Source organism: Ursus maritimus, unplaced genomic scaffold (genome assembly GCF_017311325.1).
Source record: "Ursus maritimus isolate PB19 unplaced genomic scaffold, ASM1731132v1 scaffold_17, whole genome shotgun sequence".
NCBI classification, from domain to species: domain Eukaryota; kingdom Metazoa; phylum Chordata; class Mammalia; order Carnivora; family Ursidae; genus Ursus; species Ursus maritimus.
In genome coordinates this window covers 18,283,799-18,302,190 of record NW_024424119.1, presented here as the reverse complement: position 1 = coordinate 18,302,190, position 18,392 = coordinate 18,283,799, and the positions used below count along the sequence as shown (strand labels likewise).

General features: G+C 37.7%; 1 protein-coding gene across 1 annotated transcript in view; it reads left to right on the top strand.

Annotated features, from left to right (window-relative positions):
* Positions 1-8,517: 8,517 nt before the first annotated feature.
* CAAP1 (caspase activity and apoptosis inhibitor 1) overlaps positions 8,518-18,392 on the top strand; it is a 54,329-nt gene continuing 44,454 nt past the window's right edge. Inside the window, exons 1-4 of the mRNA XM_008695076.2 lie at positions 8,518-8,943; positions 12,851-13,051; positions 13,827-13,911; positions 15,226-15,301. Coding sequence (XP_008693298.2) covers positions 8,638-8,943; positions 12,851-13,051; positions 13,827-13,911; positions 15,226-15,301 — 668 coding nt within the window. The 5' untranslated portion in view covers positions 8,518-8,637. The remainder of the gene's footprint in view (positions 8,944-12,850; positions 13,052-13,826; positions 13,912-15,225; positions 15,302-18,392) is intronic.

Here is an 18,392-nt window from a genome sequence, read left to right as displayed (position 1 = left end):
GGTGCTTGGGTGGCTCAGTCTGCCTTCTGGTCAGGTCAGGATCCCAGGATCCTGGGATCAGGCCATGCATTGGGCTCCCTGCTCAGTGGGGAACCTGCTTCTCCCTCTGCCTCTGCCCCTCCCCCTACTCGTGCTTCCTCTCTCTCTGAAATACGTAAAATCGTTTTTTTTTTATTTTTTCATGTTTTATTTATTATTTGTATAATTTATTTTTTAGAGTGGGGCGAGGGGCAGAGGAAGAGGGAGAGAGAAAACCTTAAGCATAGAGCCCTATGTGAGGCTTGATCTCAAGATGCTGGGATCATGACCTGAGCCCCAAGCAAGAGTCAGGTGCTTAACCAACTGAGTCACCCAGGCTCCTCTGCCCTCAGGTTTTGTTTTATGGGCTTCTCCATCATGGCAAATGGTTTCATCAAAGCCAGCAAGAGAGCATCTGCTAATGGAACCAAAGTCAGAATTTTTATAATCTAACCACAAACATGCCACCCCCTCAACATCAAGGTATTCCATTGATTGGAAGCAAGTTACTCAGAGTGGATTACACAGGCTGTGAATATCAAGAAAAGATCACTGGGAGCCTTCTTAGAATCTGCCTACCAGGGGCGCCTTGGTGGCTCATTTGTTAAGCGTTTGCCTTTGGCTCAGGGTGTGATCCCAGGGTCCTGGGATCCAGCCCCGCATCGAGCCCCGCATCGAGCCCCACATCGAGCCCCGCATCGGGCTCCCTGCTCTGCTGGGAGCCTGCTTCTTCCTCTCCCACTCCCCCTGCTTGTGTTCTCTCTTTCGCTGGCTGTCTCTCTCTTTGTCAAATAAATAAATAAAATCTTTAAAAAAAAAAAGAAAAAGAGAATCTGCCTGCCATACCTATTTCCTATAAACTAAACGCTAAATCCAAAGACTTGGTTAGATTAAGATTAAAATATCGTAGCAAGAATACTTCATAGGTGTGTGTACTTTTTTTTTTTACACTTGACTGCATCATATCCGTGCTTCCTTAAAGTTTATACTCCCCTTACCATAACTAAAGGAGGTTAGGAGGACAAAACAGGTGAAATCAGCCTATTGACCATCTTTACAAATATGGGTGAATTTTTTTTTAAGTTTTTTTCATTCTCCTATATTTTATTCTAAGTGATTATCAGGTTTTACTTGTTTGATGTTTGCAATCAGGGTACTTGTTTTCTGGAGGTACTAAGGCAGGATCTTGACTTTGAGGGCAAGAAGTGAACCACTTTGGTGCCTCTCATGGAGGAAAAGTCTTTAGAATACAGTGAGTAATGAAAGCTTTAAAGAGGAGAATGCCAACTAATGCCCTTCTGTAAAGTAGGTAGGCTGATACTGGTCCTAGGCCTAATATGAGGTCTGGGACTTAAAACTTGATCTTGGGGCTCCTGGACACATTGTAATAAATCAGAAAAGTAAAACATCCAAATGGCAATGATACTTTCATCAGATGTAAAGGCATACGGTGTAGCAATACTTACACAATGGTTTGTAACTGAATTTAAAGCAAACCAGTTAAGCAACATTGAAAAAAAAATCCGGACAAATTTAAGTAAATTAGCATGCATTAAACAATTACTTTATACTAGTTTCAGGTTCATCCTCATTATCCCTATGGAGTAAGTACTGTTAATAGTTTTAGTTTTACAAATGAAGAAACTGAAACAGGTCAAGTAACAAGTCACTAGTAACAAAACAATGGAGGGGCGCCTGGGTGGCACAGCGGTTGGGCGTCTGCCTTCGGCTCAGGGCGTGATCCCGGCGTTATGGGATCGAGCCCCACATCGGGCTCCTCTGCTATGAGCCTGCTTCTTCCTCTCCCACTCCCCCTGCTTGTGTTCCCTCTCTCACTGGCTGTCTCTATCTCTGTTGAACAAATAAATAAAATCTTAAAAAAAAAACAAACAAACAATGGAGACTAGTATTTAAGAAATGATGTTGGCAAAGCTGGATATCAAGATGAAAAATAACAATTTGTGGTAGTCACTTCACTTTATCATAACAGCAACTATGGTGGCTGGTAGTGACATGTATGCTTGGTATATAGAGCAGATCGCCTGAAACAAGCTCTCAGACATGTTTCTTTCATTCTTGTGTCTTCAAAGGAACTAATAAATTCAAGAAATGTTTGCTTATTTCTATGTCATTTAAAATTTTCAATAGCAAAATCCACCAGTGAAAGAGTACTAGCTTTGAGGTTAAAAAGGCATACATTTCAATGACATTTCCTCCACTTGCTACTGAATTAAGTCAAGTTGCTTGATCTCAGGGGCGCCTGGGTGGCACAGTGGTTAAGCGTCTGCCTTCGGCTCAGGGCGTGATCCCAGCGTTGTGGGATCGAGCCCCACATCAGGTTCCTCCACTGGGAGCCTGCTTCTTCCTCTCCCACTCCCCCTGCTTGTGTTTCCTCTCTCGCTGGCTGTCTCTATCTCTGTCGAATAAAATAAAATCTTTAAAAAAAAAAAAAAAGATGCTTGATCTCAGCCTCAGTTTAATCAAAGGTACCTTAGGATTTTATAAAGTAGAAGAATAAAATACGTGAAATGTCTACCACATAATGAGTACTTACCAAGCATTGCTTCCACAGATAACACAAGGCTACCATCTTCTTTAACAATAAAAGTGACTGCTGGATACAAAGAACATTAAAAAGAGAAGAAAAGTATTTTATTTTATTGCTACTAGGAAAAAAATGCCCATGGGTGGGGGTATCCTGATGATATTTTGTAAAATTAGTTGTTTGGAACCCTCAACACAAATATCCTTACACTTCATTTAAACTTTTTTTATCAGTTAACTATAGCCACCGTAATACTGTTCAACAACTGACAGCAAAAACAATGGCATTAATTTACCTAAGAAGTTACAAGCTTAGGGGTGGCTGATCCTGACTGGGCTCATTCAAGTCTGCAGGTTGGAGGAGGACTCTTGCTCTAGAGTAGGCTTGACTGGATAGTTTAGTGGGCAGCTGAGCTCTATTTGTCCCTCATCTCTCTCCTGGTACCAGTGTGCTAACCTGAGTATATCATTTTCATGGTAATGTTGGAAGCACAAGAGTGACATCACAACTGCAAGTTTTTTTGTTTGTTGTTTTTGTTGTGTTTTGTTTATTTTTTAAGTAGGCTCCAAGCCCAATGTGGGGCTTGAACTCATGACCCTGAGATCAAGAGTTGCATGCTCTACCGACTGAGCCCGGCAGGTGCCCTGTTTTTTTCTTTTTCCTTAACACTGTGCTAGCTACACATCTGCTAACACCCCATTGGCCAAATTAAGTCATATGGTCAACTTCAAAAGCAGGGAATTATGTGTCTTGCCTTAAGCGGAAGGACACTGCCAAATTACATGGCAAAGAGTATGAATACCGGGAGAGGTGAAGAAATGGGACCCTTAATGCAATTTACCAGAGTGGTGATTTGGAAAGAAGTTCTGTATGAATCCTGAACTTCTCAGTTCAGAATTTAACATTGCATCTCTAGCACGTGCCAGGCACCGTACTAGGTGGTGGCACTACAAGGATATATAACACACAGTCTCTGTTCATGAGAACTAACCATATATTGGAGAAGATACTGAACAAATATCTGCAGTCAGGAGCTCTGGATGCTCTTTAGGGAAGACGGTGTCTTACAAAGGAAGAAGCATTTCATTTTAACAAGATTAAGAAAGGAAATGGTTTGGAGAGGTTTTAAATAAGAAATGATACTTTAAAAGAATTTTAGCTTTAACAAGATGAGTGGAGGTGGGGTTGCTGAATAGGCCCGGAGGGCATATTTCTAGGAAAGAAATGGGGCTACAGAGGAAAATGCTGTTCAGATCATGCAAGGTCTTACATGTTGTATGTTGCATTCATCAGGAATCTAGGTTGCAAGTGAAACCAATTCAGATCAGCTTAATGAAAAAGGAGACAACTGTTGGCTCACTGATATGAACATGACAGTATTAGGACTTTCTGTTTCTTGTTTCAGTAAGTGTTTTTTGTTAACCTTCACAAGACAGAGAACGTGACAACTAGAGGTAATTTCCTTATGGTGCATTTAAGTGGAAGACTGAATTTCTCACCTAGTGTCTCTATAAATTCCAAAGAAGTATTGATTGGCCCTAGCGTTAGTACATACATATCCCAGGCCGATCATTCTGATCAATGCTGAGTTGCTGAAGAGCAGTTATAAAAAGGGCATATAAATTTCAATCTCTGTCTACCTTCCAGTACAGAAAAGCAGTCCTGCATTAGTTTGCTGAGCTTTAAGTCTATAACAATGTTCAATGTTCAATGCTGGGTCTCTTCAGCTCTATAATATTATATTGAACATATGAAATGGTCAACATTCAAAGTGTTTTGATATCTCAAAAAGGCAATTTCATGTTTTTCAACCTAAATAGACAATGGTATCTCTCTGGCTTTAAGCCAACCAACCTCGTGATGTGTCTATGACATGTTCACACAACAAGTCAAAGTCCTTTCCCAGTTCTCTGCATGGCTGAGCTCCATGTAGAATTATCTAGTTTCTGTTAGAAAGCTGTTTGTAACTATTGCTCCAAAGCCTGTGTGCATGTCAGTGTCACAGTGGCAGCTGAGTCCCTGTAGCTGTCTCTCTGCCATGTGATGAAGGAGCACTGAACTATTCCCAGCAGAGCTCCTCCTGACCTCCTTTAACAAAGGAATTTCTGGCCATTAATTTCACTAGGTACTTTTACTCTCATAAAAGTAGTTCATATAATCCTGGATAAATCTGGTTCTCCATCTAAAACTATGTTTCATTCACTCATTTATGCAATAAATTTTTATTAAGAACCAACTATGTGAGAAATGTTTTATTAAGGGCACTTGGGTAGTGGGAATAGAGAAGTGAATAACACAAAGTCATTGCTTTCATGGACCTTACATTCAAGTGAAAGGAGACACACAAACAAATGCATGTGTAGTAGTATTAAGAGCACTGAAGAAAAATAAAGCAGAGTAAGAAGAATGCAGAATGCCAGAGTGAGGGTGGAAGCACTTTCTATTGTGTGTTTTTTTTTTTGGTTTGCTCCTCCCTACTAGAAATATAAGCTAGTGAAGGTATGGATTTTGTGTATTTTCTACTCATACCACCAGTGGTCAAACAATGCCTTTGTATTCCGAACAAGAACATGGAAGAGTGGACAAAGACTGGGATTCATCTGCCAAATGGATAAATGCTTCAGTTATCTAGTTGGCAGTGCCCTGGCTTCTTGCTCCAGCCAAAGAAATATGAGAACTATTTGTCAGGTTGCTGTAGAATGAAGTAGAAACTGAGAGGCTTCTCAAATGAGGTGCCTGGGTGGCTTAGTCGGTTAAGCGTCTGCCTTCGGCTCAGGTCATGATCCCAGGCTCCTGGGATCAAGCCCCACATGGGGCTCCCTGCTCAGCGGGGAGCCTGCTTCTCCCTCTACCTCTGCCTGCTGCTCCCCCTGCTTGTACTCTGTGTGTGTGTGTGTGTTAAATAAATAAAATCCTTTTTTTTTAAAGGAAGCTTCTCGACTGATTTTATAAGGGAAAAATTTACAGCCAGTAATTAATATGCAACTAGTTTTAGGCTAATACATACCATTTTAGGTTTATATCAGTCATCTCAAGTTGCTGTAACAAAATACCACAGACTGGGTGGATTAAACTACAGAAATGTATTTTCTCACAGTTCTAGAGGCTAGGAGTACAAGATCAAGGTGCTGTCAGGGTTGATCTCTGATGAGACCTCTCTTCCGGTTTGTAGACAGCTGGTTCCCTTCTCATACTAACCTTTCCTCTGTGTGCTCACAGGGGAGTGGGGTGGGGGTGGGGGTGGGGGTGGAGGGGAGAAGGAAAAGGGTAGAAGGAGACCAGGGACAGGGGAAAGAGATCTTTAGTAGCTCTTCCTCTTATAAGGACACCAGTTTTATCTGATTAGGGCCCCAACCCTCAGGACTTCATTTAACCTTAATTACATCCTTAAAGGCCCTATCTCCAAGTATGGATACATTTGGAGTTAGGGCTTCAACATATAAATTTTGGGGGGACACAACTCACTCTGTAACAAGGTTACAAACATTACATGTTATTAATTTTATGTGCTTATTTTGTCTATGAACATAATACTTTCAATCATTTCAGGTAAGATACTTAATGAGGCCAATATAGAACTCCTTAGAGCACAATACGCTCAGCCTCAGGTTTTCCTTAAAAGCAAAACTAAGGTGGAGCCAGGGGGTAGAGACAGCTGTCTTCCCAGGGCTGGAATTACCCCTGCCATCTGGTTTGTTTTACCCATTTATTAAATAGTTGTTGAATGTCTGAGAAAGGTAGGAAATGTGGTCAAAGGGAAGTTTCTTTTTTTAATTGCTTTCTGTCCCTCAAGTGAAACATATAGGATTACTATCACTCAGCTAGTGTTGCACCAGGCCCTGTCTTTTTTCTTCTGTGGCTAAAGCCCCTGCTGAGACCACCCCTGCCACACGATGACATGCTTTTTTTTTCTTAATATGTATTCTTGATACTGATTTTAAAACTTGGCTTGTGTTTCCAAAATTCTACACAGCAGACCATAAAATCTAACACTGATAAACCTATGACACATACTCAGTTTCCAAAAACTCACTCAAGTCCTTCACCTGTCCCTCATGCACTCTATGCAAGAAATAAATAACGTCCAGAAATACTCTCTAAATTCTCTTCAGTTGTTTATTGGCTGCCCTCATGCACTCTGCTTTTTTTGTGTGTTTCTTGCCTCAAATTCTTTGTAAAAGTGGCCTGAGACTTCCTTACCAATCCTGTGCACTCCTAAACTCTTCTTTAAACTCTTCTTATTTTCCTCTCCTTTGAAAACCAAGGAATAGTCTGAAAAGGTAATTTTTGAGGAAGGAAGAGAGAGAGAAAAGATAGGAACACTGATATGCCAATAATATTTTATCCCTGCTCCCCTCTCTCATTTCACAAACATAAATAATTTATGTACATTTATAAGGTCAACACACTGATTTCAGTAGATAAATGGTTAAACTTATTAGCACTTGATGAGGAAATAGTGTTCCAATCAATGATGAAGTATTCAAAATTGTAAATCAAAGGATATATGCACCCCAATGTTTTATACATATACACACACACACACACACACACACACACACACATATACATACAACGGAATATTATTCAGCCATAAAAAAGAATGAAATCTTGCCATTTGTAGCAAAATGGATGGATATAGAGAGTATAATGCTAAGTGAAATAAGGGAGAGAAGGACAAAAACCATATGATTTCACTCATGTGGAATGTAAGAAACAAAGTAATTGAGCAAACAAAGGAAAGAACAGAGACAAAGAAACAGACTCTTAAATACAGAGAACAAACGTGGTTGTCAGAGCAGAGATGGATGGGGGTATAGGTGAAATAAATAAAGGGAATTAAGAATACATTTATCTTAATGAGCACTGGGAACTGTATAGAATTGTTGAATCATTATATATTATACAGCTGAAACTAATATAACACTATGTTAATTATACTTGAATTAAAAGTAAAATTAAAAACGCAAGTTAAAACTCATATATTAGAAAAAAATTTAAGGTTCCAGTGTATGGGTGACATTTTAAATTAGCTTCGTCTTTCTTCAAAGGAATCTGATTAAATAGGACAAGAAAAATAAGGTGCTGTGCACCTAGGCGGCTCAGTCAAGAGTCTGCCTTGGGCTCAAGTCATGATCCCAGGGTCCTGGGATGAAGCCCCGCACCAGGCTCCCTGCTCAGCAGGGGAGTCTGCTTCTCCCTCTCACTCTCCCCCAGCTCGTGTGCTCTCTCACTCACTCTCTCAAATAAATAAAATCTTAAAAAAAAAAGAAAAGAAAAGAAAAATAAGGTGCCGATCAATTTGTTTTGGGGGGCACAAAATACCATAAGGAAAATAATGTAATTTTTTTCTTAAGCTGTTCATTGCTGCATTATTGTAAAATGTAAGATTGGTAACAACCTAAATTTTATTAAATAAATTTATTATTTAAATAAATAAAATACTAAATTAATTAAAATTAAATAAATTAAATAGAGAAAGAATAAGGTGAAATACTAGAACCAAATGCCTTTAGAAGTGAAAAGGAAACATGCCTAAAAATTTGTGTTAATGGGGAAAAACAAAGAAGCACAAGACCCTATTTCTGTATAATTACCTAAAATACTTAAAAAAAATGTGCCCCGGTGATGATATTAATGAGATTTTCCCCAGGTTCTTCTAATTGTTATAACGTCTTAGTGTCATATACAAACATTGGAAAATAAATAAAACAAAACTACACCATGCCTTACTGTGTATGCGTATAGGGCAGTATCTGAAAAGAGGTATCAAAAAGGCAAAGGGCTATTGTAAAGCTCCACCTCCTGTCCTTTGTAGAGAGGCACAGAAACCTTAACGTTCGAGACAACCTGCCAGCCCTCCAGCAAATTCAAGCCAACCTCCACCTCTTTCAAGGGAGCACTTTTGGGTTCCAGGCACGCCCTCCAGGAACGCCTCTCTGCCTCTGCGACGAGGCCGGAAGTGACGTACAAGTTGCGACGCCGGCGCTCGCGGTCCGTAGCGGCCGCCGCAGCGGGGAATACCTAGCTTTAGAGACGGCGGACTTTCGCCGGATGGTTGCAGCAGTGCGATCATGACGGGGAAGAAGTCTTCCCGGGAGAAGCGGCGCAAACGAAGCGGTCAGGAGGCGGCCGCGGCGCTCGCGGCGCCGGACCTGGTGCCCGCCTTAGCCAGTAGCGGTAGTGGAAGCACCAGCGGCTGCGGGAGTACCAGCGGCTGCGGGAGCGTCACCTGCTGTGGAAACACCAGCTTCAGTGGAAGTGTCACCGGCGGTGGGAGTGGAGGCAGCTGCTGGGGCGGGAGCAGCGTGGAGCGCAGCGAGCGCCGGAAGCGGAGGAGCACTGACTCATCCTCCAGCGTCTCCGGGTCCCTGCAGCAGGTGCGTGCGCGCCCTTTTTCTGCTCACCGAGCTCCTGCGTTCTCCGACGAAGACGTGCGGGGAGCGGAATGTGGCGACGGATGGGGCTCTTATTGTAGCTCACTTAGTGCTATGATTCCAAGGTTTCACCCCTCCTTGAGGTTCATGTCCCTGAGCACCAGTGAACCGCACACTCCCGTGCCTTTAACTTAAAGTTTCTTGATTAGCTGATCATCTAGCTCTTTGCTTTTGGCCCCTTGCACGCCAGTAGCAGTCTACCTGAAAAGTATGGGTCAGGAGCTAGCCTTCAGTGCCCTTGAGAGCCACGGTTTACTTCTCTCTTCATCTTCACCTTTTAGTAGATTATGATTAACTCCGCCTTACAGGATGAAAAAATTGAGGCTCAGAGAGATTAATGAAGTTTACCCACAGTCACAGTTTGTTAGTAACACCTAAATCTGAATCCAGTATCTGATTATAAAAGCCATGTTTTTTACACTCCGTCAATCTACCAAGATACCGCCGTTAAAAAAAAAGCCGTTTGCTTATATTATAAAATGAAAGCATGACTACATAAAAGTTATACAACACAGAAATAAAGGAGAAAGCGTGAGAGTCTCTGTTTAAGCGTCCCCTTTATTTGCTACGCAGCGTCTTCATTAACTCTTGTCAAGTATGTGTATTTAAGTTCTTACACATAAGCTTTATTGTGATATTACCCCCATTGAATTAGATACTGTCTTATTTTTTAGTGACTGCGGGATATTCCATTTTATCTTTATTGATGAATATCTAGATTTTTAGTTTTCTTGCTGTTACGGAGATGATGTGAAAATGAACCCTTGTACATATATATGTTAGGATAGAATCTTAGAAGTGAAATTGCGGGGTCAAAATTTATGCATTTAAAAAGATTTGGTAGGTACCACCAAATGCTTTCCAAAAAAGATTTACTGATTTATGGTCTAAACATTCCAAAAGAATACCCATTTCTACATATAATCTCCATTTTTGAAAAATTTGTGAGCTTAGTGGGTGAAATTAATATTTCATTTGATTTATATGTTCCTGATAGTGAGATCGAACATTTTAATATTTTTATTTGCCACTTGATTCCTTCTTATGTAAATTGCATAAATATATTCTTTGGCCATTTTTCTTTTTGGTTGTTTTGAGCTTTTTACTGATAAGTTCTGAAGCTCTGTATATAAAGTCAAGGTTCTAATACTCTGTGTAAGGTATATTGCAGATGTTACTGTAACTTTGTCCGTGGTGTACTGAAGTTTTTTATTTCTTTGTGGTTAAGACTAATAATATTATCTTTTGCCTTCTGGATTTTGTGTGTTTTAGAAAGATCTTTCTATACTCCCAACCTATCCTAAACATAGTCTTTGTTTTCATCTAATATTTTTAAACATTGCATCTTTATTTTTATTTATTTATTTATTTATTAAAAGATTTTATTTATTTATTTGTCAGAGAGAGAGCGCCGCGTGCACAAGCAGGGGGAGCGGCAGGCAGAGGCAGAGGGAGAGGCCGACTCCCGGCTGTGTGGGGAGCCGGATGTGGCACTCCATCCCGTGGCCCTGGGATCATGACCTGAGTGGAAGGCAGACAGACGCTCAACTGACTGAGCCACCCAGGCGCCCCTAAACATTACATCTTTAAATTGGGAGTTGTGGAAGCACAAAAAACCATTTATTTTTATGTATTTTCTTGTATTTAGCCACACTATTAATTACTAGTTTAAAACTGACTCAGAAAAATTTGCTGACAGGGGATTTTGTCTCTTTTTTTCAGAATATTTCTTGTTTTTTTGTACTTTTACATTAAGACTTTTACTGTAGTGTTGAGCAGAAGCAGTGATAGTAGGCATTTTTTTTCTCATTTGTTTTTTTAATGGGAACACTTCTAATGTTCCAACCAAAAATATATTTGCCAAAGATTGTGAAAGATACTTTTTTTTTTTTTAAGATTTTATTTATTTATTCGACAGGATAGAGACAGCCAGCGAGAGAGGGAACACAGCAGGGGGAGTGGGAGAGGAAGAAGCAGGCTCATAGCGGAAGAGCCTGATGTGGGGCTCGATCCCATAACGCCGGGATCACGCCCTGAGCCGAAGGCAGACGCTTAACGCCTGTGCCACCCAGGCGCCCCTGTGAAAGATACTTTTGATCAAGTTAAGGCCATTTTCTTCAATTCCTAGTTCACTGAGGGCTGTAGAGTTTTATCAGATGCTTTTATGGCATTCTGTTGAGATGATCACATAATTTTCCTCCTTTAATCTGATAATGTAATTTTTAATAAATTGGTAAATTAACTCATGTTGAACTGTCTTGCAGTCTTGGGATAGTTTGTTGGTTTGGTTATTGTACTCAGCTGGAATTCAGTATTCTTACTTTTGTTTCTATGTTCCTAAGTTAAACCAGCTTATGGTTTTTATTTTTGTAGTTACCCTGTCTGGTTGTGGTATCAGATTATGTAGCCTTATGGATTGATTTGGAAAGCTTCGCATTTTTGGGATGTGTTCCAGAATAGTTTCTTTTTCGTGAAGATTTATTAGAATTGGACTATTGGACTGTAAAGCGCTGTGGGTCTGGTGGGGTTTTTTAATTTTTTTACATTAATTAATAATATTACTATTTCACGCAGAACTGAACCCTAGTTCTAATTTGTGAAGAAAAAAGAAGTCATTATATATTAGGCATGTAGATAACTTCTCAGAATTCTAAGAGTGCATTTACATCTTGTGTATATTGTGTTTCCTGTTATTATTATTTGTTTTTGGTTAACAGCTTTATAGAGATGTAACTCATATACCATACAATTCACCTATTTCAAGTATACAGTGCACTGGTTTTGAGCATATTATTGGAGTTGTGCAACCATCACTGTAGTCCGTTTTATTTTCATCACCCCCAAAAGAAACCCGATGTATACCTTTCAGCTATCATCCCTAATACTCACCCCCACCACATTCCATCCCTAAGCAGTCACTACTTCCTGTCTCTATAGATTTATAGATTTCCCTGTTCGGGACATTTTATATGAATGGAATAATATTTCATTGTATGGCTATACCACAATTGGTTTTTCCATTTGTCATTTGATAGACATTTGGATTGTGGCTGTCTTTTGGCTATTATGAATAATGCCACTATGAACATTTGTGTACAAGTTTTTGTGCAGGTGTGTGGTTACATTTTCTCTTGGATGTATATCTAGGAATGGAATTGCTGGGTCATGTGATAACTTTTTAAGGAACTGCCAAACTGTGTTTTCAAAGCAGCTGTACCACTATTCCTACTAGCAGTGTGTGGGAGCTCCAGTTTCTCTACATCCTCACTGATTATTATGGCAGTAGATTTGGAGAGGCTAGATAGATTTGGGAGATAGGAGGTAAAATTGACAGAAGTGTCTTAAATGACTTGAGTACTTTGAATATGATTAAATTACATAGCAGTTTTAACAAGAGTGTAGCTCCTGGTAAGCAGTAATACTTCATAATTGTGATCTTCAACATTTTTGTTGCCATCCCATTTCCTTTTATGAATTTAGGAAGAATAACAATGCATACATAAAATTTTGGGTTGAGTGGCAAGCTAGAGGAATATCCTAATTGTTCAGAAGTGTAAAATTGTAGATCATTCAATACTGAGTATATTTCCTTTTCTTTTAATATTGAGTATATTTTCACCTGTGTGTCCTGAGGTAATCTCTTCACTTTACATCAACTGATCGAGTTAATTGTAGTACAGACAATAAGATCATACTGAACAATTAAATACACTTTTTACTGGCTATCGGTAAATAATCTATGCAAACAAAGAATTTGGAAATGTTTAATAAAGAAGTAGTTATTAAATGTAAATGTATGAATCATATACATACTCCTTTATTTAATGGCTCTTTGTCTCTTTTATTTTAGGATACCAAATACCTTTTGCCAACTTTGGAAAAAGAATTATTCTTGGCAGAGCACAGTGACCTTGAAGAAGGTGGACTGGACCTGACTGTGTCATTAAAACCAGTTAGTTTCTATATATCAGACAAAAAAGAAATGCTTCAGCAGTGTTTCTGTATCATAGGGGAGAAAAAGTTACAGAAGATGCTTCCTGATGTGTTAAAGGTACTTCAGTACATATTTTATTGGATTATACACATATATAGAAATATACAAACACCTTTTTTGTAGTAATCATTTTACTTCATGTAAATTATAATTGGATGTTTTCAACTCAAGCTACTTCAAAAAGATTAAAAAATGGGATCTTGGAGAAGTATAAATGGCCTTGTATATTTAAAAGTTTACCAAGAAAAAATGGAACAGTGTACTGTGTTTAGGTAAGGAATTTATTAACCTTTTGGAAATAATTCTATTAAATGCAGGCAATTTTAGTAACAAAATAGGGGTATAATGACTCTTTCTGGTGTCTTAAATAATATTCTGCTATGTAACAGTGCACAATATTGGTTGGTAAAAGCTTACATTTCATTAAATTCACAAATGTTTTCATATATTTATTTATGGTATTCTAATTTTACAGTTATGGAACTAGGGCATGGAAGATCTAAGATATATAGAGCCAGCACTTGAGTATTTAAATATTTAGAGGAATTACATGACAAATAGGCTGCTATTAAGAATATCTGAGCACCTGACTTACTTTTTAGTTTGTTCTTTCATAATAAACATGACTTTATTCTCATCAAATGTCTATAAATTATAATATTTACATGTTATTGACAGTTTTTCAGATTTCATCTCATGGAAAGACATATGTAGCTTTTAATTTGTTTTATTGTAAGAGATTGCTAACCAGACTTTTTTTATGATTACTGTTTTCTGGTTTACATTGGCACTATATTACATAAATGTATTTTTTTAATGTTATTTTCTTTAGAACTGTTCAATAGAAGAAATTAAAAAACTGTGCCAGGAACAATTAGAGCTCCTATCAGAAAAAAAAATCTTGAAGATTCTCGAGGGTAAGAATACATATTTCTGCACTCTGGTAACTTATTAGTTAACATACATCTAGCATAAATCCTAAGTTACTCTTTTTCTGACTTGATTATTAGTTTAATTTCATTACTGGGTAGTCATTGAGTAATTTTACTTCTGTTTGTACTTTGAAATATAGCTTACATAGCAGAATAGCATTTCAAGACTAGACTTTTTGATGTGTATTTCATTTTCTCAAATCAAATGTAATCAAAGGTAAGAGCATAGTTGTATACAATAATAAAATGAAATAAAAAATTTTATTCAAAATGCTGTAAAAAAGTATTAATTATTGATATGGCTTTTCCTAAAATAATTTTTTATTTTCTGCTTAACATCCCTATTACTTGTAATTGCCTGTTTCATTCAGCTTTTGCTCTAATAAGACCTGGCTGTGGAGTTGGAAGAATTTTTGCAATTTGCCTACATTTATCTCTGCCTAAAGTGTGACTCTTCTTTGTGACACTATTTCCTGTAGAATTTTAGATTTTCGTTTTTAAATTTTTTTTTTATTATTCATTTGAGACAGAGAAATCATGAGCAGGGTGAGAGGCAGAGGGAGAGGGAGAAACAGACTCCCCACTGAGCCGGGAGCCTGATGTGGGGCTTGATCCCAGGACCCGGAGATCATGACCTGAGCCAAAGGCAGAAGCTTAACCATCTGAGCCCCCAGGCACCCCAGAATTTTAGATTTTCAAGCTTTTTTTTTCTTTTAGAACTGTACAAGGATTTTAGCATTAGCATTACAAGAGAAGAAGCAAAAAAATGGGGACTTGGATTTCCAGAGATAATATCTTTTTTAAATGTAAAATGGTTTAATGTGCACACTTGGCTGGTTCACTTGGTAGAGCATGCGACTCTTGATCTCAGGGTTGTGAGTTTGAGCCCCATGTTGGGTGCAGAGATTACTTAAAAATAAAATCTTAAAAAAAAAATGGTTTAATGGAATTTGTAACTTTGCTGATAGATGTATACCTCTGGGTGTAACCTCTGTGTGTGTGTGTGTGGGTGTATATGTTTTCAACTCATATTGATCAACTCATATATATATATACACACACACGTACATTTTTTTTGTGTGTGTGTATATTTATAAAATAGATAACGGGAAGGCAGTGAGAAATACCTAATAAGCCATTGAAATAACTCATTTTAAATATAAGCAATTAAAAATGTCATCTTTCAACAACTATAAAGTTCTTGAACCTGCATCACTTTTATAGATGGCACTTTGTGTAATGATTAAATTGTTCTGATGTTTTATAAGCCTGCTTTCAATAGTTTATTTTATTTATAAGGTGACAATGGTATGGACTCTGATATGGAAGAGGAGGCAGATGATGGCACTAAGATGGGATCTGATTTAGTCAGTCAGTAAGTTAAAAACTTTCATTTCCATTTCAAAATTTCTTTGTCGTTCCTTCCATGATTTCTTACCTCAAGAATGTGATTGTTTTTCTGTATTGTAATTATATAAAATGATTCAACAGTGTAGAATTGATTTGTTTACTTGTAATGATTGGTCCTTTTGGTATATATGAGAATACAGTTATTTGCTTTCAGGATTAAGATGATTTTCTTAAACTGCTACTTATACATATATGACCACAGCGATGCCAGCCTGAAGCAGAGTCACATCTCTCCTTGGGAATTTGAATTTACTACTAGTGATACTTATTATTTATTAAGTACTTACCCACCAGGTATTATGTTAGTGGTTTAGAGCACTTGAAATTCTTCTAGTATCTATTATAATGTCAGGTTAATAATTGTCTCATTTCACAGATGAGATGGTAAGGTGGCTCATTTTATATAGGTACATAAAATTTGACTATTGTGATGATAAAAAATCCCCAGAGTTTTGGGATGCTAATATAAACCTTTTTATTTTGGAAAATTTCTTATTTACATAAGAATTTAAAGAATCATAGAATCGAATCATCAACATTAACAATTTTGCTATTTTTGCTTTCTCTTTGTATTTATCATTTTTCTCCCAGAGCCATTTGCATTAGCTTTCTAGGGCTGCCATAGCAAAATAGCATAGACTGGTTGACTTAAAGAACAGAAATTAATTTTCTCACAGTTCTGGAGGCTGAAAGTTCAAGATCAAGGTACTGGCAAGGTTGGTTTCTTCTGAGGCTTCTCTTCTTGGCTTGCAGATGGCCACCTTGTTGCTGCCTCTTTGGGGGAGGAAGGGCAGAGCTAGAGACTCCTCAAGCAGACTCCCTACTGAGCAGGGAGCCTGATGTGAGGGATGTGGGGCTCAATCCAAGAACCCTGAGATCATGACCTGATCTGAAACCGAGAGTTGGACGCCTAACTGACTGAGTCACCCAGGTGCCCCTTGTGGCTGCCTCTTGACTTGGCTGCCCTTATGTGTGTGCGCCCCCTGGTGTCTCTCCTTGTGTTCTAATCTCTTTTTATGAGGATACCAGTCAGACACCAGAGTCTACCATAATGGCCTCATTTTAACTTAATTACCTCTTTAAAGGTCCTATCTGCAAAATAGTCATATTCCGAGATACTGGGCTTCATAGGGCTTCAGCCTATGAATTTTTTAGGGAGGAGACATAGTTCAGCCCATAAATCATTTAAAAATGCAGATGTCATATAACATTTCATGCCTTAATAATTCAGTATGCATTTCCTAAAAATGCCAGTGTACTACATAGCCACAATACAAAATCACTTTTAAGAAAATAAACAGTAATTCAATAATGCCATCTAATATATTGCCTGTATAAAATTTCTCCAGTAACTAAAAAAAAGATTTTAGAGTGTATTTCTTCATTTTAATTAACAAACTGATTCTGATCCAGGATTTAGTTAGAGTTCATGTGTTTCATTTGATTGTTAGCTTCACAAAGCTGAGTTTAAAGGGAAGGTTTAGATATGAGAAATAATAAGCTTAATGACTAGCTCAGGAACTTAGTGCACATTTTAAAGGAATTTAAAAATAACAAGGAAACCAAAACAAAGTTGGAAAAATGAAACAACGAATGTAAACATTAAAACTAAAGAAATAGAAATGAATAAGTCCATAAACTTGGTCTTCGTAAAGTCCAGATCATAGAGAAACTCCTTTTGGGTCTGATTAAGGAGATAAGTGGAGAACAATTATAATTGAGATTAGGAAGAAAGGAGATATAAACAAATTTGAAACTAGCATTGTGTAAACAAACTTGAAACTAGTAAATGGATGGTCTTTTTCAAATACAAGTAGACCAAATTGACTTTCTGCCAAAGTAGAAAACTTGGAGATTAACACAGAAGAAACTGGAAAGGTGAATAGAGACCTACTATTGAATAAAACACCAAGACAAGGTGGATTCACAGCTGAATTATTAAGTGAGTCAATGCATGTAATGTGTTTGCAGCTAATAAAATATTCATTAATACCATTTATTGTTATTTTCAAAAACATTACACCTGTGTTATTTAAATTATTCCAGGCCCTAGGAAAACATGAAAAGGCCTTCAATTTACTTTATGATTTCTGCATAGCTTTAATACCCCAAATCTCATAAATAGTGACAAAAAAACATTTTGGGGATTATAGGCGTTCTCACTTGTGAATATAGATGTAAAAATTACAAGTACATATTTGTATGTAGAATCCAGCAGTGTATCATGTGAGTAGTTATGCCACTGACCAAGTAGAATTTATTTCAGGAATCTACAGGAAATTTAATTAGAAAGTCTATTAGCATAATTCATATCAGCAAATTAAAGAAGAAAAATTATATGGTCAGATAAGTAGATACTAAAAAGGCCTTTGACATATTCAGCAGTCACTTCTAATATAAGCTATAGGTAAAAAAGGTATCGGAGAAAACTACTCAGATATGATGAGGACATTTGACCAAATTTAACTACCCACTTAGTGAATTAAAATGAGGACTAGATAGGAAGCCTGTTATGACCATTAATTTTAAACATTTTCTAAGACGTTCTAGCAAATGTAGTTAGACCAAAGAAAGATGGGTGGTGGAGAGGAATTAACTTTGATTTGATAAACTTTGGAAAAGAAGAAATAAAAATATTTCTCTTTTCAGTTTATAAGATTATAAACCTAGAATAGCTGAGAGATTCTAGGTTTTTTAAAAAAGACTAGAATTTGATAAGATAGAACAGTATATAAGCTTAAGAAAATCAACAACTGTTCTCTCTTAGAGCAGACACATCTATAAAGGGAATATATTAGGATTTTTCAGAGAAAACAGAAGCAGTAGGATATGTATAGATATATAAAAGATATTTATTGTAGGAATTGGCTCATGTGCTTATGGATGCCAAGAAGTCCCATGATCTGCTGATCTGTTGTCTGTAAGCTGGAGAGCCAGGAAAGCCAGTGGCAAAACACGGTCTTAGTCTGAAGGCCAGGGAATGTGGTGTAAGTCCTAGTCTAACTCCAAAAGCCCAGAAACCAGGAGTGCCCCTGTTCCAGGGTAGTTGGATTTCT